Source organism: Vombatus ursinus, unplaced genomic scaffold (genome assembly GCF_900497805.2).
Source record: "Vombatus ursinus unplaced genomic scaffold, bare-nosed wombat genome assembly UNPS02014951.1, whole genome shotgun sequence".
Lineage (NCBI taxonomy): Eukaryota > Metazoa > Chordata > Mammalia > Diprotodontia > Vombatidae > Vombatus > Vombatus ursinus.
Genome location: NW_020954729.1, coordinates 1497417 through 1522521, shown reverse-complemented (window position 1 = coordinate 1522521; position 25105 = coordinate 1497417). Strand labels below are relative to the sequence as shown.

General features: G+C 42.7%; 1 protein-coding gene across 1 annotated transcript in view; it reads left to right on the top strand.

The window, feature by feature from the left end:
• PASD1 (PAS domain containing repressor 1) overlaps positions 1-25105 on the top strand; it is an 80486-nt gene that overhangs the window by 31038 nt on the left and 24343 nt on the right. Inside the window, exons 9-13 of the mRNA XM_027845075.1 lie at positions 6254-6372; positions 7964-8046; positions 16292-16398; positions 22262-22409; positions 24511-24595. Of these exons, the coding sequence (XP_027700876.1) occupies positions 6254-6372; positions 7964-8046; positions 16292-16398; positions 22262-22409; positions 24511-24595 (542 nt within the window). The remainder of the gene's footprint in view (positions 1-6253; positions 6373-7963; positions 8047-16291; positions 16399-22261; positions 22410-24510; positions 24596-25105) is intronic.

Here is a 25105-nt window from a genome sequence, read left to right as displayed (position 1 = left end):
TTTTCTTCTGATTGGGAGTAATATACTTGCCTTGCCCTCATATACTGGCACAGTCCCCAGTGGGATACCAAGTATCAGCAAGCACTTAGCGTGGACACTGCTGAGGAAATGGCATCATTCTCAAAGCAGAGTCCTTTTAAAAAAATACCCCCAAGTGGAATTCAATTGACTGTACTTTTAGTCTCTCTTTGATTCATTTTCCAACTCATTTGTCTCCTAGCACCCATCACGGAGCTCTTCCCATCTCTTTGATTTGCTCCTATTGGGGGGTCAGGTCAGGCAGGAAAAATGCCATTTACTTGACCATTTGAGTGCTTGGCTCTTTTTGTAGTTTCCAGCTTGGGCAGTCACCCCCCCCCCACTGCCTACAGGATGATGACAATGACTCTTAAGAGTTCTTCTGAAACCTTTCCTCGTGCTGTTCCCTCTGACTTAAATATTCTACTTTCCTTTCTCTCCTTATATTTTTACCCTAATCTTCTGAGCCATGCTCAGATCTTGCCTCATCCACAAAGAGCCTTCTCTGGCTAATCCATGTCCATTTCCCCCTTTTCTTAGCTCTCACTCTTCTTATAGCCAAGAAAACCCAGTATAGCATTTAATTGTTCTCAAATTTGTTCATATAGGCATAGAGGACATCAAAGAAATAAAAAAAATCGTTCTAGGAGCTGTCTCCCAAACTAGATTGGTGAAACATATACAATAATTAAACAACTAGAGAAGATTACAAGGCAATTGCTAAACTAGGGTATAGTAGCAAACTAGAAATAGTGGATAATGTAGTAAAAAGAAGTCTGGCCTGGAAGTCAGAAGATCTGGGATCAAACCTTAGGTGATACACTTCAAATACGTATATATGGGAGAAAGCTATATTTATACTATACACATATTTATGTAATATATATATATATAATATACATGTATATATATATATATATGTATATATAAAATCAGATATATACACACAACTCCCATGGGTACTCACTTCTACAAGAAAGAGCCTGCACTGATCAGTGGACTAACCAGGAGTTTTGCTGCTCTATGTTGTTACTTTCCTGTACATAGTCAGTATTTCCATTGTTCTTTTGGTTCTCCTGTTTTCACTATGTATCACATTATAGAAGTCTTCCAGTATTTCTCTGTAGTCTTCATATTTTCCATTCCTTATGGCCCAGTAATATCCCATTGTATTCATGTACCACAGTTTAGCCATTTCCTGGTCATTGGGCACATAATTTGTTTCCAGTTTTGTTCTATGATGGATAGTATTGTGATGAATGTTTTTGTACAGAAGGATGGTTTCTTTCTTCCTGTTGTTAAGTTCCTTAGGATATAAACCCAGAAATGGCATGTCTGGGTCAAAGTACATGAGCGCCTTTGTAACTTTCATTGTAGAGTTCCATATTGTTTCCTAAAGCAGTTGCATCAATCCATTGTTAAGATACTTATGAGTTGTATGACCCTGAGCAAATCACTTCATCTCTTTGTGCCGCAGTTTCTTCATCTGGAAAATGGCACCAGTGATACTTGCTCCATTGAATTTATAGGATTGTTGTGGAGAAAATGCTTAGGAAACCCCAAGTCACTGTATCAATGCTAGTTTTTATTACTACTTCAAGGTGTGGGTGTTCCCTCCACTGACGAAGGTCACAGCCCTTCCATACCTTCATAGATGGTTTACCATGAATTGCTGTGGCTAGAAAAGGCCACCCTCTGTGGCCAACCTGGTACCAAGTCTCTGTGACCTCAGCCAGGTTGGTCCCAGTCATTGATGACATTACTAGGCCCATACTTAAGGCCTTTTCACTTGGGGAGTTCCTCCTCAAGATGTTTACTGTAATGATATAGCTTTTTAGAGCCCAGGGTCTCTCCTCTTTGACAGGAGGAGGCAGGACAGGAGCATTCTTACTATGATATGAGAAACCAAGTGCCAAAGGAAATGATGATAAGCAGGATCAGAACAGAAAGCCTTCTCAAGAGAGGTCAATTCTGAATTAATTCCTGTGGGAAATTGAGAGACAGGATTTAGTGAAGAGGATGTGAGAGGGGACTCCTAGTGGGGGGGAAGCTGCATAAACTCGCCTCTTTTCTGGCCTTTTCTCCACACTTGCTGGTTCTGCTTGTTCATTCCCTGTTCAGCCTCCTGCAATTGCCTTTGCTGCCCCAAATTCTCTTGAAATGGCTTTTTAGCATCTATGTAATTTGACTTAATTGTTGGATTCAATTCCCATTCCTCGGTTCTAATTTGCTTTCACCTTTTTGTAACACCATTAGCTGCCTTATTCTTCTCAATGATCTCATCTCTCTTAGCACCTCAAATACTGAATTAGGAATACTGGAGCTGGAAAAGATCTTAATGTTCCTCTAAACCAAGGGGTCTTTCACCTTCCTTGGGCCCTCGCCCCCTTTTGCAGTCTAGAGAAGCCTAGAGAAGGCTCCTTCTCCAAATCATGTTTTTAAATGCATACAACGTAATACATAGGATTGGAAAGGAAACCAATTATATTGAAATACAGGTTGTCATGTTTCTTAAAAACCAAGTTCATGGATCCCAGGCTAAGAACCCCAGATCTAGACCAATTTCCTCATTTGGCGTAGGAGGAAACTAAAATCCACAGAGACAAGTAAAGTGACCTGTCCAAGCTCACACAGCTACTAAGGGGTAGAGCCAAAGGTCACAGAATCTCCATAAGCTGTCACCCAGCCTTTGCTTGAAGGTCTGAGAATTTGAACTCATTGAGGACACTCAGATACTACCTGACCATTTCCTCTTCTACTAATAACAAGAGCAAGAGTGACAACTTCCATGTATATTGCACCTTAAGATTTGTTGTTCAGTCGTTTTCCAGTCATGTTTGACTCTTGGTGACCCCATTTGGGGTTTTCTTAGCAAAGATACTAGAGTGGTTTGCCATTTCCTTCTCCAACTCATTTTACAGATGAGGCAGACAGGGTTAAGTGACTTGTCCAAGGTCACACAGCTAGTAAGGGTCTGAGGCCAGATTTGAACTTATGAAGATGAATATCCACTGCAGCGCCACCTAAAGGTTTACAGAGTACCTTGCATACATTATTTTATTTGAGCTCATTGTGAAGACACAACCAAAGCAGGGCAGGAGTATCACACAAATCAAAGAAATTCCAAGTTGGAAGGGCCCTCCCCCAAGGCTGATGAGCAGGCCCTGTGCATGCACGAGGATCCCATCTCCAATACACTCAATGAGTGGCCAGCTGGCCTGTGACCTCCAATGAGTCATTTCTGCTTGTGCTTTTAGGAGTTCATTCTTGAGAACATTTCATCCCTTCTTGGGCTGACTTTTCCTACACAATTAGAATGTTGGATCCTGAGATTCAGTGTAGACCTCAAATCTGATTCTTACGGTCTTTACACCACCCATGTCATTCTTCTTCTGCCCACTGCTCTCCAGTTTCTCCTCCTTACTTAACCTGTCTGCAGGGGTAGGCTACAGATGTTCATCAACTACCTCTCTGAAAAAAAATGTAGGTGCAGCATACCTTTATGTTTAATCTGCATGATCACCATTTTCTTTATCACTTTCTCAAGTCCAGTCAACCAAGGGGCAGCTAGGTGGCACAGGGGATAGAGCACTGGCCTTGGAGTCAGGAGGACCTGAGTTCAAATCTGGCCTCAGACACTTGACACTTACTAGCTGTGTGACCCTGGGCAAGTCACTTAAACCCATTGCCTAGCCAAAAAAACAAAACAAAACAAAAAACAAATAATCAACCAAATAATACATACGCTTTGACTTGTGGTATTTGTTGATTTCTGAAGTATTAATGTTCACCTTAACAATTGAATAGTCTGTTCTTCTGAGCAATTTAACAATTGGCTCTCATGAGTCAATGGTAACCTATTCCAGCATACCACTGCCTATCCAACTCCTCCTCAGTCTCCTTTACTGGTTAATAATTCCTTCTCTGATTCCCTAAATGGGAGTGTGCTCCAAAGCATCAGCCCTCTCCTTTTCTGTGTATGCTCCTTTTCTTACCAATTTCCTTCATTCTCATGCCTTGTTGCCACTCCTAAGCTGATAATTCCCTAATCTTTTATGTGTATTTATGTATGTAAGCACATTCAACATGTGTCCCTGTCCCCACTGTCTCCTCTTAGCTCCAGGCCCCCATTTCCAACTTCCTGTTAGACATCTCTACCTAGACGTTCCACTGGCCTCTCATACTCAGCACCTCCCCAATTGGACTTAGTGTCTTTCCCCCAGCACCTGACCCTCTTCCCAGTTTTTCTATTTCCGTTGATAGTACCATCCCCCTCAAAACCTGGGAGTATGTCTATGAGTTTTCTTTACCCTTGTCCCCACATCCAACTAGTTGTGAAATATTCTACCTCCAGACTCCAGCCCATCCCCCTCTTCTTCACTTGTGCTGGCATCCTGGTTTCAGATCCTTCACCCACATGGCCATGGCCCTCATTGTTTCTCACCTACACTTTTGTAACAGTCTCCTTCTAACTGGCTACCCAGACTCTAGTCTCTCCCCATCTCCAGTCCAGCCTTCCTCTAGCTGCCAAAGTAGTCTTCTTAATATATGTCTCCCTCTTTTAAGAAGTTTTTCAGCAACTCATAGAATGTCATTTTAGAGCTGGAGGGTCCCATTCAGCTCGCTTATTCCAGCCCCTTCATTTTACAGACAAAGAAACGGAGGGCCAGAGATAAGACTCCTATCTAGATTCCCCAACTCCAAATCCCCCAAGCCTTGCAGTTTCCTATCGCTTGTAAGACAAAATGCAAACTCCTTAACCCAGCATTCAAGGCACTGCACAGTTCCTACTGCCTCAGGTGGGCTCCATTCTAGGCAAGTAGGACTCCTAGGTGCTTCTCCTTTTCATCCTGTTCTGTCGTACTTCTGGATCTGAGTAGGTTGTCTCCTATTCCTGGAACGTCCATACTCCTTCAGCCTCCTAGTCTTCTCTTCCTTTCAGGACCCTGCTCTGGTGACGTCTCCTCCATGAAACCTTCCTTGATTGTTCCCCTCAACTGAAAATTAGCTCCCTCTTTTTTTCTCTCTGTCTCTGTCTCTCTCTCTATCTCTGTCTTTCTCTGTGTCTCTGTGTGTCTCTCTCTCCCCCTGCCTCCTTCATCTCTCTTTGTCTCTGTTTCTTTGTCTCTGATTCTCTCATGAAATATTTTCGTAGAGCACTTTGTCTACACTCCTCACTTTTACCTTGGATTCTCCTTGGATCCTCGGACCTGACGTGGCTTCCCCTTCTTTTGTGTGTATCTGGAGTGCTGGGGTCGTGCTCTTTTTCACCTGCTAAGCCTCAGCACCAAGCACAGTGCCTGCCTGTACATAGTAGCCACTTTCTAAGTATTTCTGGAATTGAATTTCAGATTTTTGCCTCCCCCCCCATGCCCAGGTAGCCCAGGTGCCTTCAGTATCTCTTTTAGGACAAGGCTGTCTTATCTGGAACGCCAGACTTTGGAAACTGAGGGTTGTATTAATGAAGAATAAAATCTAGTGGTTTGTACTTTAAAAAACATTGTTTTTGCAGTCTATGTTGAGCACCCAACAATGAAGCAGGTTTCTAAAGTTCATTTCTCTCATTAGTACTGCAATCAGTCACCTGACTGGAAAGATTTTCACCACTGAAGGTCAGCATAAAAATGTACAAATCAAATAAACTCTCTAGTGCAGTACACCTCCAGGCATCGTGAACCTGAGCCTGCCTAGACACTTTTCATTACAAGAATGAAAAAAGAATAACTGAAAGGGATAAGAACAATTACAGGGGGGCTCTTGAAAGCTGCAAAGATTGTAAAAACCACAGAGGGGGTTGACTGACGTGCTGGTTTGGAAATTAAAATGTAATCTCACTGGATGCCTTATTTTCTTGGTTCTAAAAATCATAGCTTGATACTCCTAGATATCTAGACATTTACAGGCTGCATTTGCCTCTGGGGGAAGACATATGTCTTTTACAGGGGCTGAAAAACAGTTGATCCTGGGTCCAGCTGGCCTGCCTGCCTGCCATCCATCAACAGGTCAAGAACACGGGCAGTAACACAAAATCTCCCAAAGAAGGCTGATAAACCTAAATTGGGTATCAGGGGGAAGAAAGAGATCCCGGGGTTCTGAGTTACTGTGCTGATTAAATATGAGAAGCCAAGTAGCCCTTGGTGTTAGGGCAGGTAGATCTGCTTTCGCGTTAGACAAGTGGGCCTCACTTTGGGGAAAAAATACCACTCAGAGTTCTATGTACTTTTGCTTCCTTTAGTGCCTATACCATCCTGTGGTGACTTTGAGACCGTGGTTGCCAAGGTGTTCAGTTCCCCCACGGATGAGCCACTTTGTCTGGTAGCAACAGTTCGCCTCAACTCATCCCATCTTTTAAAGGTGAGCAGTCCCTCCTTGGCCAGCCTGGCCTGAAGGCTCAAAGGCTTTGGTGAGGACTGGCCCACGCAGCCCTTTACCTCTTTCTCTTTTGCAGGTCATTCAGGCAGGTGGGAGAGCAGTGGGAGGCTTTGAGGCCTGGTCCTGAGCACTTTAAAGTCTGTTGGGGGCAGAGAAGAAGGATCTAGTGAAACACCTGGGGAGGGAAGCTCATGGAATGCTTCTGGTACAGGAAGGGAAGATTAAGCATTGCCTGAACTGTGCTCTTGGGCTGGGCACGCATTGGCGAGGTTTCCCCAAAGTTGAAAGGTAGTTGAATGATTACAGAAAAGTTTGGCCACTTGGTAGTGGTGATTTAACCAGTTAAATAAATCTGTGAAGCATTTAGCCCAGTGCCTGGCACACAGTAGGCACTATATAAATGCTTATTCCCTTCCCGTAACGTGGGTTGGCACCTGCTAAGCAACTTCTAATCTTAGCAAGTCACCTAGAACATTGAGAGGTTCAGTGACTTGCCCAGGGTCATGCAGCCAGGATGTGTCAGAGGCAGGACCTAAACCCAGGTCTTCTCGGCTTCAGGTCTGACTCTCCACTATACCATGTTGCCTTCCATTATTTTAGAAAAAAAATTAAAAGATCATTTTGTTGTTATAGTCTTCAAAACACTTTTGCAGGTTATCCCATATGATCTGTGAGATTAGCTATGGCAGGGAGCATTACCCTCATGTTACAGGTGGGGAATCTGAGGCTCAGAGAGGTCTAGATTAGAAGCCAAAACTGGCTAGAAGGGAGCTTTCCTCATTAACAGCAGAACTTGGCAAAAGGCACGATGCCAAACGAGAAGTCAGATTTGATTTGGGTTCCCAGCTATTCAATTGAGTGGATGGCCATGCTTGGGTGAGTAACATCCACATTTGGAGATTTTTCAAAATCTGTACAAATATATTAGGATTCAGAGGGGACGGGACCTTGGAAATTGTCTAGTTCAACTTTCTCATTTCACAGAAGAGGAAAGTGGGTCCTCAAGGGAAGGTGATTTGCCCAGTGCCTTTCCACTGACTAGCCCAACACCAAGAGCCTTGTCTGCTCCTCCTTGTTTTCACTTGACTTACTTTCTCTGGACCTTGCTTTCCTTATTTGTAAAATGACAGGCTTAGACTAGTTAACACAAAGGTCATGGCCAGCTGAAAATCCTTACTCACTGACCGACTTACTTGCTGTGTGACTTGGGACCTTCCCTGGGCCACAGTCCCCTCATATTAGAATAGTAGCCCAAGAAAGAGCCTTAAAGGCCAGAGCATCCAATCCCCTCATTTTACAGTTTTTAAGGCACAAAAGTGAAGTGACATCTCTAAGGTCACACAACTAGCAAGTGGCAGAGCTAAGATCTGAGCCCAGGTTTTCTCCCTTCAGGTGCATGTTAAATACCTTCCTCTCTCCCTCCCTCCCAAGAGCTGTTGTGAGGCCTAGATGTGAAGGGAAGGTGAAGTGCTTTTTTAACCCCAAAGCACCATATAGATGTAAAATATTATTATGATTATGATTATAATCGTTGCTATAATATGCATATCAATATATACCAATTTTTCTACAGGAAGTTTGCGCTGTGGAAGAAGCTGGTGAAGAATTTACCTCAAGACATAGTTTGGAGTGGAAGTTTCTCTTCTTGGATCATAGGTGAGAAGCTGTTTTTTTTTAACATGAGTACATTTTAGGAAGCAAATAGACTCTTTTCTTTTTAAAAAAAAAATGTCAATTTTTTTTTTTGGCTAAGCAGTCGGGGTTAAGTGACTTGCCCAAGATCACACAGCTAGTAAGTTTCAAGTGTATGAGGCTGGATTTGAACTCAGGTCCTCCTGACTCCAAGGCTGGAGCTCTATCCACTGCACTACCTAGCTGCTCCAAAATGCCAATTTTTAAAAGAAATTATTTAGAAACCAAAGACAATGAAAAACATGTCATGTCCCAGCCATTTCCTAACCAGAGTCATTGGAATTGGAAGGGATTTTAAAGCCCATTTGATCCAACCCCAAGGCCCAAACGAAGGCCTCTAGAGGGGGAGAGACTTGTCTAAAGTCGCTAGTTAAGAATTGACCGACCCTCTTTTAGCAAATGAGATTTATCATTTTCTAACCAAATAAAGAAGGGAGACTTGGATTTTCTTGAAGGAAAAAAGAAAGTAAATACAAGTGTCTGAATTGAGTGAAATTCGAGATAAGGGAATACATATTTCACCCAGCAAGGGCTGGCTTACTCTTTATTTGATCTTGATAAAGATAAAGTTGAGGCAATATTAAAAAGAAAGAGAAAGTTGAAAGGACAAGTAAACACTCTGAACATTTTGTGAGTACTTTTAAATGATATTTCAATTTTAATAAATCAAGTTTAACAGGAGGAAAATGAACTCAGTGGTCAGAAACGATCCCATTTAAATTCTCCAAAATTGAATGTTATTCATTAGGAGGAAGAAAGGTTTCTCAGCCAAGGTCTTTGTAAAATTGCTTCTTCTTCTCTGAGGACTTCTCTAAGAAATCACTCTTCTGTCTTGTACTTGTGTATAAATGCACCAGTAGAATAGTTAATGATTTCATAATGAATTGCTAATGTTCATTAAAAACAGACACCAAGCATTAAGGTTGTTTAATGTGAATCAATCAAGCTCAGGGAAAAATACTATTTATACTAAGTGAACCCATTTAGCCAAGCAGATCCTTCCAGCATATAATTGACTTCCTGGTCACACAGTTAACAGTGAGATCACTAAGGTACTACCAGAAGGTTTAGTAAACTATTGCAAGTATTACCTTACTGTCTTATAATTCCACATTGGATCTGTCAAAGTCTTCCACCATTACAATTTGGAATAACAGAAAGAGTGCTGAACTTGGTGTTAAGAAGACCTGAATTCAAACACCACCTCAATCATGTACTAGCTGTGTGATCCTGGGCAGGTCACTTACTTGCTCTAAGCCTCAGTTTCCTCATCTGTAAAATAGGGTTAATGCAGTTACATGGAACAGTGGATAGAGTGCTGGGCTCAGAAAGACCTGATTTTGAGTACAGCCTCGAATACTTATTAGGTATGTAACCCTGGGTAAGTCACCTGACCCTCGGTTTGCCTGAGTTTGCTCAGCTGTAAAATGGGGATAATAGCACCTGCCTCCCAGGATTGTTAAGAGGCTCACATGAGATAATATTTGTAAAGCACTTGACTTTGAACATCACCTGGCACATAGTAGGTGCTGCATAAATACTAGCCATCATGGTTATAATTATTACTGTTATATTCCTCACAGGGCTGTCACAAGGTTCGGGTGAGCTCATATATGTAAAGCCACCCTATACAAGTATAACAGGGCTTTGGCACTTCAGGCCCAGGCCACCTAAGATGGCGGCACTTGCTTTGGAGAGAAGTCATCTCTTAGTAGTAACTCAGTCTCTTCTCCACTCACATAGCTACCAGCCTGATTCAGGTCCTACCCCCTCACTTGGACTATTGCAATAGCTTTGCAATAGTAGCTTTGTAACTGTTTACTCTGTCTCCATGTTCTTCCCTCTCCAGCCCAGGGCTTCTTTTCTGAAGATGGCCCTGAGTGCTGGCATGGAGGGCAGATTCACTCAAATCTGGCTCTTTGGGGAGAAAGCTTATGGACTCTATCTCAGAGTTGTGTTTTTAAATGCATAACATCAGACACAGAGGATTGTGTTTATCAAAATATATTTTCCATCCAAGTTCATGGCTCCCTTGAAATTTAACCACAGACTGACTGCCTATGGACCCTGGGTTAAGAGCCTCCTTGCTCCAGGCCACCTTTTAAGCAAGCTATACAAATAAGGCAAAGGTTTGGTTGGGTCACTTCCCTGTTCAGAAACCTTCAGGGGCTCCCCCTTGCTTATAGGATCAAATGCAGATTCATTCACCTGTCATTCAAGGCCCTACGCTATCAGGGTCCACACCTACCTTGCCAGCCTTAACTTCCTATAACACTCCCATATACATGGTCTACATTCTCACCAAACGGAGCTCAGTTGTCATTCTCTTATCTCATCCTGCCCCCCTCCAGCCCCCCCTGCCTTTGTGCAGGAATCCCACCCCCATGTCTCCCCAGCCCTTAAGGCCCAACTCAGGTGTTACCTCCTCCATGAAGCCTTCCCAGATTTTCCCAGCCCAAAGTGATGGCTACCTCCACCAGTTCCTCACACCACTCTTACCTGCTCTCTGAATTTCCCATTTGATCACTTCTGTTAGACTTACCTGTGCACTAGGCTTGTTCCCACCAACCCCACTGTTATGCATGGTTTTTTCTTCCTTCCCTTTACTCCTATACTGAGTGTGGCTTTGTTTTTTTTTTTTCTTTCTTTCTGTTTATATAGACTTTTCCAGCAGTTCCTGCATTTTATTCTCCATTTTGAAACTTCACCAATAATGACTTGTTCTGTATTAAATTACATTCCCCTTGTCAGCTTTCATTGGAAAAATTTTGGTAGAATTATCCATTCCTAGCATAAGGAATTGCTTCTAGTAATAGTATTTGAATGATGTTTTGTTTTATGAAAAACATTTGAGGCAGTGTGGTATGTTGGAGAGAGAGATGGGCTTGGGGGGATCACTTGATCTCTCTCTGGTCCTTGGTTTCCCCATCTATAAAACTGAGACCATCACTCCTTCACCATCCCCTCCCACAAGATGGTTGTGAGGAAAGTGCATTGCAGATGACAAAACTGTAAGTTTGTGAGCTAGGGTGCTGCTGAAGGAGATGCTATCTCTGTCATATAGCTTTTCTGAGAGAGCATGACGTTAACAGTAATAACTTCGAGGAAGAAAGGCAGTGTGATCGTATCATACCCATATTTCAGTCATTTCCTCTGATGGCTCGTATTCATCCAGAGAGGTCCTAAAGGCTCCAGATATCCTCTTTGAAAGATCCAAGGATCTCAGAGCCAGAAGGGACTTATTTAGTGCAACCTGTATTTCAACTGAAATCCCTTCTGCCCTATTCCTTTATAGGTCCAGCCACTGCTGGGAAACTCACTACCCATACTAGGAGACAATTCCATGTTTCTATTGCTCTAAGTGTTAGGAAGTTCCTCCTTATATTGAAGCTGAAATCTGCCTCTCTCTTATTTAGGATTATAGATTCAGAACTGGAAGGGGGGGACCTTCGAGGTCATCTAGTTCAACCCCCACCTTTTAGAGCAGAGGAAACTGAGGCCCAAAAGGTAGAAGTGATTTGTCTGAGATCACACAAGGAGGAGAGGCCAGAGCTGGTATTAGAACACATGTCCTCAGATTCCCGATCTAAAGCCCTACTTCTCTTGACCCATCACTCTTAGCTTTTGTCCTCTGGGCACATGAAGAGAAGTTCATCGATCTTCCTAAGCTCATGTACTTGGTTTTGCCTATAAAATAATACAGAGATATCAGAAAAGCAAATTCCAAATGAATTCCCTGCTATGCATCATTGACAGTCCTTTTCAAGGCTTATGTTTGCCTTTAGCTTGGTTTGGCCTTTGCTATTGACACCCACCCTTCCTATAGACTCTAAGGTCAGTGAAGTCTGACCAAGGAGTTTGCTCCCTGGTTTGCACAGCCGGAATAATATCTCTTCCATGCTTGCTGTGTGCTCACAGGACTGGCAGCCTGCTAGCCAGCACTCCAGGCCATCTTTAGTTACACTGCAAACACTTTGATTAGATGAAAATGCATCAGATCAGTGAGTGTTTCTATGAAATGTGAAATTTGATCAGAAAATATTACTTGTTTAAAAAACCAAGAACCAGGTGAAAAATTATCTCCAAGAGACTGTGTTCAAAGGTTTGCACTAAGACCCCCTGAAAATGAATATTGAAGTGACTGAGACTGAGTATTACGAGATAATGAAAGAGAATCTAATAATTGTCCTGGTTCCCAGAAATCTGGGCCGGAAGGAAGACAAGTCATGGTGGTGCACCAATTCAATTCAACAGGCACTCATGAGGCATCTGTTGTATATGGGGCACCCTCTTAGGCGTTGTGGTCAGCAAGCAGGTTGTGGAGCAGACACTGTGCTAAGCTGGGAGCAGGGACAATACAAAGAAAGGCCAAAACAGGCCCTGCCTTCAAGGAGCTTACTTTCTTGTTTGGGGGGGAGGCAATTTCATTTGAGAAAGAAGAGAACACTTAAACATGATGAGGATGGGGGTAGGCAGTCAGGAAAGGCTTCCTGGTAGAAGTGCCATCAAGGAAACCAAGGAAAGGAGGGGGAGTATTTCACACATGAGGCACAGCCTGTGCAAAGGCATGGAAGTAGGGGATGGAGAATCAGTGTTCCGGGGATAGCAGATAAGCTAGTTCCATACCAATGAAGGGAAACTTCTTTTGCAGCTGGTTTTACAGCGTAGAAGTTTCACATTTTTATCTCATCTCATGGGGGCAGCCAGGTGGCAGAGTAGACAGAGCTCCAGGCCTGCAGTCAAGAAGATCAGAGTTCAAATCCAGCCTCAGACACTTGCTAGCTGTGTGACCCTGGGCAAGTCACTTCACCATGATCTGCCTCAGTTTCCTCAACTGTGAAATGGAGATAATAATAAAAGCACTTCCCTCCCAGGGTTGTTGTGAGGCTGAAATGAGATAATAATTGTAAAGCCCTTAGCACAGTGCCTGGCACATAGTAGGTGCTATTATATAAATGTTAGCTATTCTTATTAGTATTGTCTTTCATTTTTTATCCTACAGTAAAGATGCCTGGCCATACACATGTTGTTTCCAGAAGCTAGTGCATGCTTCAGCTGTCTTTGAGCAAATCGTTTTTTATTCTTTGTCTGGAATCCCTTTTCATCCTAAGATGCTTTATGAATGTTGCCCAGCTAATACTCACAGCTTTGGAAGAAGCTAATGGTGATTGCTTGCTGTCTTGGGGAAGGGAAAGGGAAGGGAGGGAGGGAGAAAAATTTGGAACTCAAAATTATACAAAAATGAATGCTGAAAACTATCTTTACATGTAATTGGGGAAAATACTATTAAGGGAAAAAAGGGAGAAGCAAGTGGCGAAGATCTGTTGGTATCACTAATACAGCCAAGTGAAGTAAGGAGCAACATTCAGGAGATTTCATTCTAGTGGAAAGCACCCTGGCTTTGGAACCAAAGGGCCCAGCTCTGCTACTTACTGCCTAGGTGACCTTGGACAAGTCCCTTTCGCTCACTGTGCTTCCGTCTCCTCATTTGCAAAGTGACAAGTTGTACCAACTGACGTCTGAAGTCTATGTTAGCCCCAGAGCCTCCTTTTTTTGTGGAATGTGCTTTGGACCCAGAAATAACATCCTAGGCCTCATGCTGACTCCTGGTCTGTATGTTCTTGCCCCAGTAAAAGTCACTCACTTGGTCAGCGTTTCTGGAATGCCTACTGTGTGCCCTGTATAGCCCTTGAAGATTTTGAAGTGTGACTGGTTTTCGTCAGTGTTAGGGTAGCCAATATCATTTGCTTGATTGGATCTTTTGATTTACATTTTCTGAGCAACCTTTAAAATACTCCCAACTTGCCCAGGTGGGATATTACACGTGATAAGCACACAGTCTTCCTTGAGTCCCATGATGCCTCCTCATCTGAGGTGCTCAAAATGATGGCAGTTATCCCAGGTTCAAGTTTACAGACACCAAGAGAGGGAAGTGTTTTTTCTCAAGATCAAAAATTGAATCATGAATGGACCTATGTGGGAGGCAGGAGATTTGAATCAGATAAAGACACTGTAGTATAAGGGAGAAGAATATTAACATGCGTGAGGCAGCAAGATGGCACAGTGCACAGAGTTGCCTGGCCTGGAGTCAGGAAGACCTGAGTTCAAATTGGACCTCAGACACTCATTAGCTGTATGACCCTGAGCAAGTCACTTAACCTCTGTTTGCCTTGATCCACTGGAAAAGGAGAAGGCAAACCACTCCAGTGTCTTTGTCCAGAAAACCCCAAATGGGATCATGAAGAGTCACACACCAACTAAAGGACTGAACAACAGCAATGGTATAAGGAAGTACATTTTGATTCCTAGAAATCTCTAATAGCCAAGTATATTACCTATATATGTGTACACTAGGGAGTAAAATGCTCCCAGCTTAATAATAATAATAATAATAACAATGATAATATTAATAACAGCTAGGATTTTTTTTTAACACTTTAAGGTTTGCTAAGTGCATTTGATCCTCACAATAACACAGTAGGTGTTATTAATATCTTCATTTTACAGATGAGGAAGCTGAGGCAAACAGAGGTGAAGTGACTTGCACAGAGTCCAACAGCTAATCAATGTCCCAGGCCAGATTTGAACTCGGATCTTCCAGACCCCAGGCCAGGCATTCTGTGCACTTCCCCTTCCAGCTGCCTCATACATGTTAAAGTTCTCTACAACTAGATGTGTGGACAGAAAGGACTTCAGTTCACACTGAGACTTCTGACATGTTTGACCCAGAAGGTCATCTTGGTCCCACCCCCTGATTTGACAGATGAGGAAACTGAGGGGCTTTAAATCGGAGTCCTCTTTCTCCCCATCTGGCTCTCTTTCCATTCGATCACACTGTGGTCCTCTCCTGTTCTTCCAAATGCAGTCACGTGGCTGGCTCTGTAAACTCTCAGGATTATGAAGCCGGAAGTCACACATTGGAGTCGGTCTCATTATTTCCCATTTACTGTTCGAGTTTGCTCAGGCAAAGATTAACTTGAGAATGCGAACAGATTTTTTCCCCCTTTTGTCACATATACAGTGACTCAGCTGGCCTCTTCCTTTTATATGCTGTTTCCCCTGCTAGGATGTAAGCCCCTGGAGGGCAGGCTTCAGGTGCTTCTAGAGAGGCTTCTTTTAAAAGGGTCACCCAGCACTGACTTGAATCAACAAGGCATAAGGATGAAGTGGCAAGTGAAACCTGGCCCATTTGGCCCAATTGTGTCCTCAAGAAGGTTTTGAATCCACCCTGTTCAGAAATATATGCATTTTCCTGTGTGTTTTCTTACTTCAAGAGTGTGTTTTTAAGTTTTAAGTGTGGAGGTAACCATTTTGATATAACTCTGACTGATGGACTTCAGGTCACAAACTTAGGTTGTAGGTCATCCAATGGTGGAAGAAAAACTGATAGTAAAAGATTTGATATGATACTGGATGCTTTTAAAAAATCACTTGTGAATCATTTTCAGAGCTGGATCTTGAATGAATGAGAAAGCATTTATTAAGTGCTTACTATGTGCCAAGCTTTCTACAAGTAGAAAGCTTGAGGCAGTCCCTGCCCTCAAGAAGCACACAGTCTAATTGAGGAAGACATACCTAAAAAAGAGTTCGGCTGCAGGGACAACAGAAAGACCCAGATGTCCCAAGGAGCCTTAGGCTAAAGGGAAGCCTAAATACTGGCTGTTTCTTGATGTCAGGAAACCACCATCTGCACCCTACTTCCAACCAAAGAAGACCTGGTAATGAAATGGGGTTACAGATTCCCGTTTTGATGGTTACAACTCAGACTCAGATCAGAACTTTTTTTTTCTCCCCAGGTGTGTTTTGACATGCAGTGATGATTTCAGTGTCTTCTTGCTTCTAATGAATGAGTTTCTCCCTGGGTGACAGAGATTCGCCACAAATACATGCTGGGGTATTGTGTACTCTGGAAATTCTTTCTGCATAATGAATGTCTTTAGTGTTAGCACCTTCCTCAGGCAGTGGGCCAAACATGCTCGATTAGTGACTCACCTTCCACCTGAATTCATTCTCCACGTCGCAAGGAGGAGTGGACAAGTTGCAACACTAACCTTATTCTGAAGGAACCATTTGGAAGAGGCCAGTGCCCATGATGGGCTTTGGGGGAAGGTTGAAGCTTAAAATATTTATCTTGGATCGGTCAAGAAGAGACTGAAATTTCATAGCGACCTAGGTTATATTGACTCATTTTCTTTCTCTTTGGCATTAGGGCCCCACCCATCATAGGTTACCTACCCTTTGAGGTGCTGGGAACGTCAGGCTACGACTATTACCACGCTGATGACTTGGAGCCTCTCGCCAGGTGCCACGAACAATGTAAGTTTCTGTCTTCCAAGCATCTAAATGAAATACTAATTAGGGCCCTTATGTTCTTTTTTCCCTGTGTGATGTTTTTGTGCTAAAAATGAAAGCGCTGAATGTCTTTGTTGAATCATTATTTGTTAAGAATGATTATTAAACGTTATTTGTTGGTTTATTTAGTGAGTGAGATGGTACTTTAGGGAGGGACTAGTTTGTTTTTCTCCCAATTTTTTTAATTCATTGATTGATCGATTGAGTCATGGTTTTCTGTTTTCTGATACTTTATGTTGTTTATAGCATGTTCATGTCCTAATTACCAACACACACACACACACACACACACACACACACACATACACACACACACCTCCATATAGCCTTATCTCATAACAAAGAAAAAAAGTTATATGAAACAAACCAACACCATGACCACACCTGGTGACATATGCCAACAGTCTGTACCCTTTTGTAGTCTGCCACCTCTGTACCTTGAGGAAGATGCTGTGTGAGAAGGGAATTTTAATGAAATGGAAACAAAATTATTCATTTCTAATTTCCCATTTCTTTCCGGGCTCCCCCCACCCACCCCCAGCTGCATGTTTTCCCTTCTAAAGCTGCCTTCTATCTATTCTGTATTTATCTTGCATATACCAATGTTTGTACATATCTCCACCATTAGAAAGCAACCTATTTGTGGGCAGGGACTGTTTTTGTTTTTGTATTTTTTGGTATTCCCAGGCTTTAGTGCAGTGCCTGGAATATAGTACGTGCCAATAAATACCTGTTGATTGATTCCCTTTGTGCACCACCTTAAATTTGTGGGTCGGTGGGTTTTTTGGTGTTTGTTTACAGTCCTTGCTTTGGGGAATTGGAGGATTTCTTTGCATGTTTTTTCCTTGGAAGAGGTGGTGAGATCCCCATTGCTGAAGGGTGTGCTACATTGCTGCAAATGGGGTCACTAAAGGATCAGAGGATCTCTCCTACTTCAGCTGATGACAGGCTGTTACCGTGGAGCCCAGATGGGGATGGAGCTTTCTTTATCAGCCATGTGATAAGATTCACTTGCCTGTCAGATAATGAGAAAAGGGACGGCAGAATCAAAGTCATTTAAACTCGACATTTTCTCTTTTGTCAATGTTTACAGTATAATATGGAACATCCTTTGCACTGCTCTTTGTATTGCAGATTCAGTTACACAAATGTCAGCCCGGGCTCCTGGAAGATAGGTTTTAAAAGCAATCAGAATGTATCCTCACAGCTGGAGGCGTGATGGGGTGGGGCAGGAGAGGAGTAGATTGTCCTCCCTACTACTGGTTCTGGTGGCTTGAAAAATGTATTTTTAGCAGCTCCAAAGCATCCTAGACACACACCTCCCTCTTCGGACCATGGTAGCAGGGCGAGACATGGTGGTGCTTCAGAGGGTACCGGGAGAATGAAGCAGTCACGGTGGGGAGAAGGAACAGTTCTTACCCAAAGCATTCGACTTCCAGCTCTGTCGGTGGCCATTTCTACAGAGGTGGTGGGTCCTCAAAGGCAAATACGCCCACTATCTTGCTAGGACTTTCCTCTGATCATGCCTGTATCAGCTATTAGATAGCAAAACCAAGAAAGCACTGGCTCCACAGCAGCAAGGGACTGGCCATTGTCACATTCCCATAACTCATAATGTCTGCATCAAATGATATATTTTGCATACACAGACTTTCCAATAGTAAAATTTATTGTTGAGGCCAAAAGGAAGTTTAGGGAAGCTGGAATTTTCTAGAAGGCCAAAGGAAAGGTCTGTTCTGTGAATGATGAGATTAGAACAAACAGGATTTCTTGTGCATCTGTTCATGGAAAATGTAGACTTGAAAGAATTCTGTTCGGTCAGAATCTTGCCAAGTTAAAATGGGCGAGGCTCCTTTAATGTGAATCTTGACTGGAGCCCTGCAGGTACAGTAGACTTCAGTGCTCACGAAGGAAAAATTAACCTTGAATTTTTTCCTGCTTGTGCTATTTACACTATGAGCTTTGCATTTTTATGTTGGGGTTTTATTGGTTTAGGCAGATGAATTCATTTTAGAAGTTGCCACCATGGAGGGGAGAAGCAGCATAGCTTTTGAGGAGCAAGGAAGGCCTGGACTCATGTTTCACCCCTCCCCTGACACATCCTGGCTGTGTGACCCTGGGCAAGTCCCTTAACCTTTCAGTGCCTTGGGCCTTTCTCTAAGAAGATGCTGATCTGGACTAAAAGAGGGGATTTTCCTCATCGAGCAATTTCCTGTAACAGTGAAATCCCAAGTCCCGTCCTTCTCCTTCTCCTTCTCCCACCATGGGATGAGAAGCTTCCCAGAAAATTTTACCAAGAAAGCCTCGAGATGACTTGTTAAACCAGGGCCATTAGGTTGGCCCAGATAACTCTTAGGGTCTTTCCAACTTTGCAATTTAGCGATTCTGTTGTCCTGACAGCAGGGTTTCCCAGTGAAAGGTCACCTGGGGACTTGGAATGGGGAAGGAGCGTTTGGCACAAACTGATTGGTCTGAACTCTGGGCTTCTCAGCCTCCATTCAGGAGGCTGCTGTTCTGTTGTAACTCATCCAGAAAGGGCTGTGCCAAAACCCTTGGGGTGGCCTTGGCAAAGAAGGATACTCACCAATCAGTAGAACTTTAATGGCCGAGCATGGTGGGTAAAACTGCCTTCCCTTTGCTTCTGGTTCTGTAGAGATTTGGGGCATTCTAGATATGTAAGGGGTAACTGGAAAACCACGAGACTCATGTTTATACATATGTTTCCAAAAGGAACCCTAACCCTACATGTTGTCATGTTAAAAACACTGAGAGCATATTATATGAGTCTGATCAGGATAATCGAGAAGTACCCAGCTGGATTTGAATAAATTGAAAGTTCCAAAGTTCCTACTTCTCTTAAATGGTTTAGAAAAGTCTTGGCACCAGCTAAGCCAGCTTCAAGGAGGCCGTGTTTCCCATGTTCAGTATTGCAGAAGTATCAGGGGTAGCTTGTCCAGAGATTGGTTTGGAAGCCATGGCCTTATCAGGTGGTCTTTGATGTCTAAAAGTATCATGAAGCAGTGAAAGATAATTATGTAGCATCTCTGTTAACAACATGCCCTCTCCCTCTTCCCCCACTGCCTGGCTACCTTTGGGGGAAGCGCTTAAAGGAAAAAAAAAACATGGCTTTACAATATGGCTGCTGGAATTAACCAGAGCACAGTAATAAAAGGAGATGTCAACAGACATCCCATTCATTCAGTGAATATTTACTGAGCACTTATTATTCGAGATAAAAAATTTTAGGTGAGCTCCCATCTCTGTCCTCAGTACTTATAGTACAGTAGGGGATGGGATAAGAATAAAGCTATAGTATGCATATCATAATAATGATAAGACACTAGAAAGATATAAACCAAATGGCACCTGAGGTTTGAGAGGGAAGGTCATTACCAATTGGGGGCTCAGAGGAGGCTTTTTGGAGGAGTTGGCTCTTGAACTGGACTTTGAAGGATGTGGTGGGAGGCAGAAGAGTATTTCAGGCAAGGGGAACAGTGTGAGCCAAGGGACAGAGGCAAGAAAGCTCAGAATCTGTTGGAACGAGGGAAAGAAGTCCAACTTGGTGGGAGCATAGAGTGTGTAGAAAGTCATAAGATAGGAATGGAAGATTGCGTGGCAGTCCTTGAATGCCAGGATGAAGCATTTACATTTTATGTGATTGGCAGTAGGAAGCTAGTGAAGACTTTTGAGTGAGGTAATGGCATGAGCAGATCTATGTATAAAAAAGATTAGTCTTCCGTCAGTTTGAACTCTGAATTGGTGGGGATAGAAAGAAGAGCGAGGACGGCCTGTTTGAAGGCAACTTCTATGATCTAAGCAGGTCATGAATAGAGACTAGTATAAGGTGGTAGCAGTGGAGAGGGATGGAAAACAACTGCAGAATAGTATAGTTTGACATATATGTGCATATATATACAGATAGTTTTTGCTTTATGCAAATTCACATTATGCAAATTCTACTTTAAATAAAGAAACCTGAAAGAAATCCACATTCCCAAAAAAAACCTATGTGAAGTTGACCCGACTGTGCGCTCTCTGCTCCTGCCCCTTGGCTTGACATTCTGGGCCTTTCCCACTCCTCCTTCCACTACCCCTCCCCCTCCCCCCCAAAACAACTTTAAAAAAAAAACCTCTCCAAGTGAAAGCAGAAGAATGGAAGCTGGAAAAGACTGCCCCCAGTGACTGATCAGAGGCTTGGCTTAAGACCTCCTGAACTGAGAGAGACTTTTGCCCTGATATGTCCACTGGAAAGTATCCTGAGTATCTATCTTCCATTGGTATGCTCCTGTACCCCATGTCTTTCCCCAGCCCTGCCTGTTGCCCATCCTTTCCTGTCTGTGTCTCTGTTTGGCTCCCATGTGTCTGCCTCTAACCCCTTCTTCCTGTTGTTCAGGCTAGCACCAGCCTGGTTGCAGGGGCTGGGGAGGGGGGGAAGCAGCTTTCCTGCCTCCCTCCCTCCCTTCCCATGTCTGCAGGCAAATTCATATTACATAAAAATCACTTTAAGTAGAGGTCTATGGAATGGTCTATTTAGGTAAAGTGAGAACTGTGAGTGTGTGTGTGTGTGTGTGTGTGTGTGTGTGTGTGTGAGATAGAGTGTGGGGAAAAAAAGAGTGACTAAAATTAGATGAGGTCAATAAAAGAAGACTTTTTGGGGTTCTTGAAATAGATTTAGAAGGAAAAAAGGACATAGTTTGAGGGTAAGAAATTCAAAGGACATTTCAGATCAGAATTTCATGGAAAACACAGTTCTGGTAAGCTGGTTAATTAGAGTTTGGTGACCCCTTGGAGAGAATGACTCCCAAAGTCCTAGCACCCAAGCTGGCAGAGAAGAAACTTTGTTTCTGATACCAACTGGACTGCTAACTTATTGTGTGCCTTTGGGAAAGCCCTTTTGAGTCTCAGTTTGCCTCTCTGTAAAACGAATAGTTTGAAATCCATCTCTAAGCTCCTTCCAAGATTTGCCATCATAGAAGTCTTTGAGATGCAGTCATCTATGGAAGGAGAGATGACTTGGAAAGGCCCTCCCTGCAGCTTGGTGAATCCAGTTGCCAGTAGAAAGACCTACTGTTGAATTTCCCAACCCAAGGTGACTTTGGGCATTCTTGCAGGGGGTGGTGGAAAGTGGGGCTTTCTGGGGACATTCTCCTTTGACTTTTGCTGTAACTCACTATCGTGACTAGACAGTGAGCCTTCTTGCCTGTCTTTGCTGCAGGTAAACATCTCAGCTATAGGTTAAGCTAGGAAAGGCTTCTTGGTTTATATTTCTGCTATCTTCAGCTTCTGCCACAAGTAAATGCTCAAAACACCCTGGAATTTGTATTCTATTAACGTAGGAAAGGACAGTGCTCGACTGATGTCTTCTGATATTTACAATTCCTTGTATATAGCAAGTAGAAGTAAATGGGGTTTTTTGTGCATCCGAAACAACCTTACATTAAAGTAATTTAACACTCTTGAGGAGTCTGCCAATGAATAGTAAAGTGAATTTTAAACCTCAGCACAAGATACAGTATGATGTGGCAAAAAAAGTGGTAGGTTTTAGAGTCCTCAAAGAACTTGGATCTGAATCCCTCCAGTCATCTCCTCCATGTGTTAACCTTGCGGGAAGTTACATCCCCTCTCTGGGTCTCAGTTTCTTACTTTGTAGAATGACTGGGTTTCATTAGGTCATCTCCAAGTTTCCTTCCAACTCAAAAGCTAAGATTGGAGATGTATAAAATTCCAGTCTAAGATGAGAAGTGTATAAAGTATTTAAGGACATCAAGGGCTCGATTCAAATGTACCATTTTGTGATCTCTCTCTCTCTTTCTTTTTTAAAATCAAGTGATGCAGTTTGGAAAAGGAAAGTCCTGTTACTATCGGTTCCTGACAAAAGGCCAGCAGTGGATTTGGTTGCAAACTCAGTATTACATCACTTATCACCAGTGGAATTCCAAGCCTGAATTCATTGTTTGCACACACACTGTAGTTAGGTAGGAGATTTTACTTAGTGCTTTTAAGAAAAAAAAACAAACTCTGTGTTTGTCTATTCACTTTTCCCTTTTGGTTAGAAGGTAAATATTTTACCATCTGTATGGTCTTAACTGTAAAACTAATTCATGGAAGAACTTGGAAAATTGGCATGTCAGACTTGGCTTTCACTTCTTAATGTCCAGGTCATTGGAATGCAAGTCAACCATAGCTGCAGCTGTTAATGCTCTGTTGGTGTGAACAACAATGTTACGTGTAGACATTCATCATATCCATTGTCTCTTTCTCTCAAATGATTTTGATATTGGGTACAGAGCTACTCTGCTACCTAAAGAGAGATCTGGAGATTTTCCTTTTTTTTTTTGTACAGAGGGCACTTAGTTTCAATTTATAGGCAGCCTTTAGGCTGAGGATATATCTATCTCGATTCATTTGGTGCAAGCTTTCTGATTGAATCAAAAAGGTTGCTTCTGTGAAAGAAGTGATCAGTTTCATTTTTAAAAACACAGCTGTTTGCATGTGCAGATATCTATGTACAAGCTATATTAAGATTTCCATGACCTAAGGTTTACATAAGAGGGTCTATTAGGGATTAATTCCATCTAAAGTTATGTTTACAAGATGCTGAAACATGCAATCAGATCTTCAGGTCGGTAAGAAATGTGTCTAATTGATTTGGTTGACATTTGTAAACAGAGTATCCAGAAAACCCAATTAAATTGACCAGATGTTTTGATGCCATGTAAATAATCACTTCTAAAATATATTTTAAAAGGCCCAAATATATGTACATCTATATGTATAATCAAACTGTCTTCACATTTCTGAAATCAGAAATATATGAATTCAGCCAAATAGAATTAAGACTAGAGATCTTGAAAATATCGAATGGAAAATTTCCATTGTCCTTCCCTTTTTGAATGATCAGGTCCCTGGCCCTTTTCATTTCTTGGCTTCTGTCTCCATCAGGGGACTCACATATGTCATTGCACTGCTAGCTTGCTCATTTATGACCTTATTTTTCATGTGTGTCCTATCATATCTATGAAGTATAGATTTTCATCCTTGGAAACCACAGGGATTTTTGCTCTCTGATATTCACCAGAAACTCCTCTGGAATGGAAATGCACTGCTGCAATGATTCCTTCTCTGTTGGTAAACTTGTGATTATGCTTGCAACACTCCCCTCCAAACAACTTTAAAACAATAAATATTGCTTGAATGAGCCTGGGGCTAGTGGGAAATAAACTGTCTTCCACGAAGATGAAGCTAGAGTCTTACCACAGCCATGGGGATTCTCATTTCTCAGGCAATGAAAATGAATTGCAAATGCACCAAAGAAGGGAGGCTTTTTAGAATTACAGTAAAACCAAATAAAATTTGGGCTGAAGTAGTTGGGCTTTTAAAGGCTGAGTAATGGAGAGTTCACCCACATGCCATCTGTTAGCACAATCAGTGAGGCAGGACAGTTGAGCTGTGAGAGTGGGCAGACAGCAGCAGCTGCTGTCATTAGCCCTAATGAGGGTACCAGCCTCTGACCCAGTCCAAGGCTTGGCTGTTGGTGGCTTAGAAAAGTAGAGATTGGCTGCACCTGGGAGCTGCTGTTCCCTAAGCCAGCCTCTAAACTATATAGTGGATGCTGTTATAAGAGAGGCAGATGAGGCCCAGCCTTGGTAGAGCAGTGAGGCTATGAGGAGTCTAGTTCCCCGGGTAATTTTCTCTGTGTGTTCCTTGAGAGTGCCATGCCGTGGGTTGTGCAATAATCCAAACCACAGAGAATGGAAGAGCCCTGGACAGTGGTGACTCTTTGCTACATGGCTATGTTCGTAGCAATATCTTCTGTGCCCTTCTGTATTCAGACACTGCCTCTGATGCTCACCAGCTGGGTGACCATGGTCAAGTCACTTCGGTTTCCTTCTCTGGAAACTAGGGAAGGTGACACCTATAGTACCTCTCCCATGGTTGTTGTGAGGCACAAAGGAGAATGGAAATCCATAACATAGATTTTATCTCTCAGTGTCAGATTGTTGTGACTGTATCTGCGAATAAGATTAAGCTCTGAAGTACCACCGAGGAAAGTTGACTCTCTCTTGTTTTGTCTAGTTATGCCCAGATTCAGGCTGAAAGAAGAAAAGAACTTGGGCTTGAAGAGCCATCGGCAACAGAAATGGCCACTGTACCCTTCGAGGTACGTAGATGGAAAGCCACAAAGACTTTTCCTGGGTTAAATTTCCACACCCTTTCTTGTGGTACTGTTCATGGTACTGTTGGGGGTAATTGTCCATTCCAGGTCCCAGCTCCAAACCCCCACCTGTGAGTTTCTTTGTACCAGACCAAGCCTGATGACATAGAAATCCAAACCAAGGACATTTAATGAAATAACAAGGAATCAAATTGGGTATTGAGCACTCTTGGCACCCATTCCCAAATGGCTGCTACCTTCAGCATGTCTCCTGGAAATACTAGTGGCATCTCAATGAACCCTTCTCTGTCCCCGACACAGCAAGAGAAGGACATATCAGTTCACCCGCAGATAGGTGCATGGCTCTTAGGCACAACAACTAGGGAGCAATGTGGAGATCACTTTTGGCATTACTTGGTACAGTAAGAGTAGCAGTCTCATGTGCACTAACCCCTTTCTGTGCTGAAGCCTACAATTTTCCCTGATTCTCCCAGTTGTTAATGTCTTCCTCCAAAT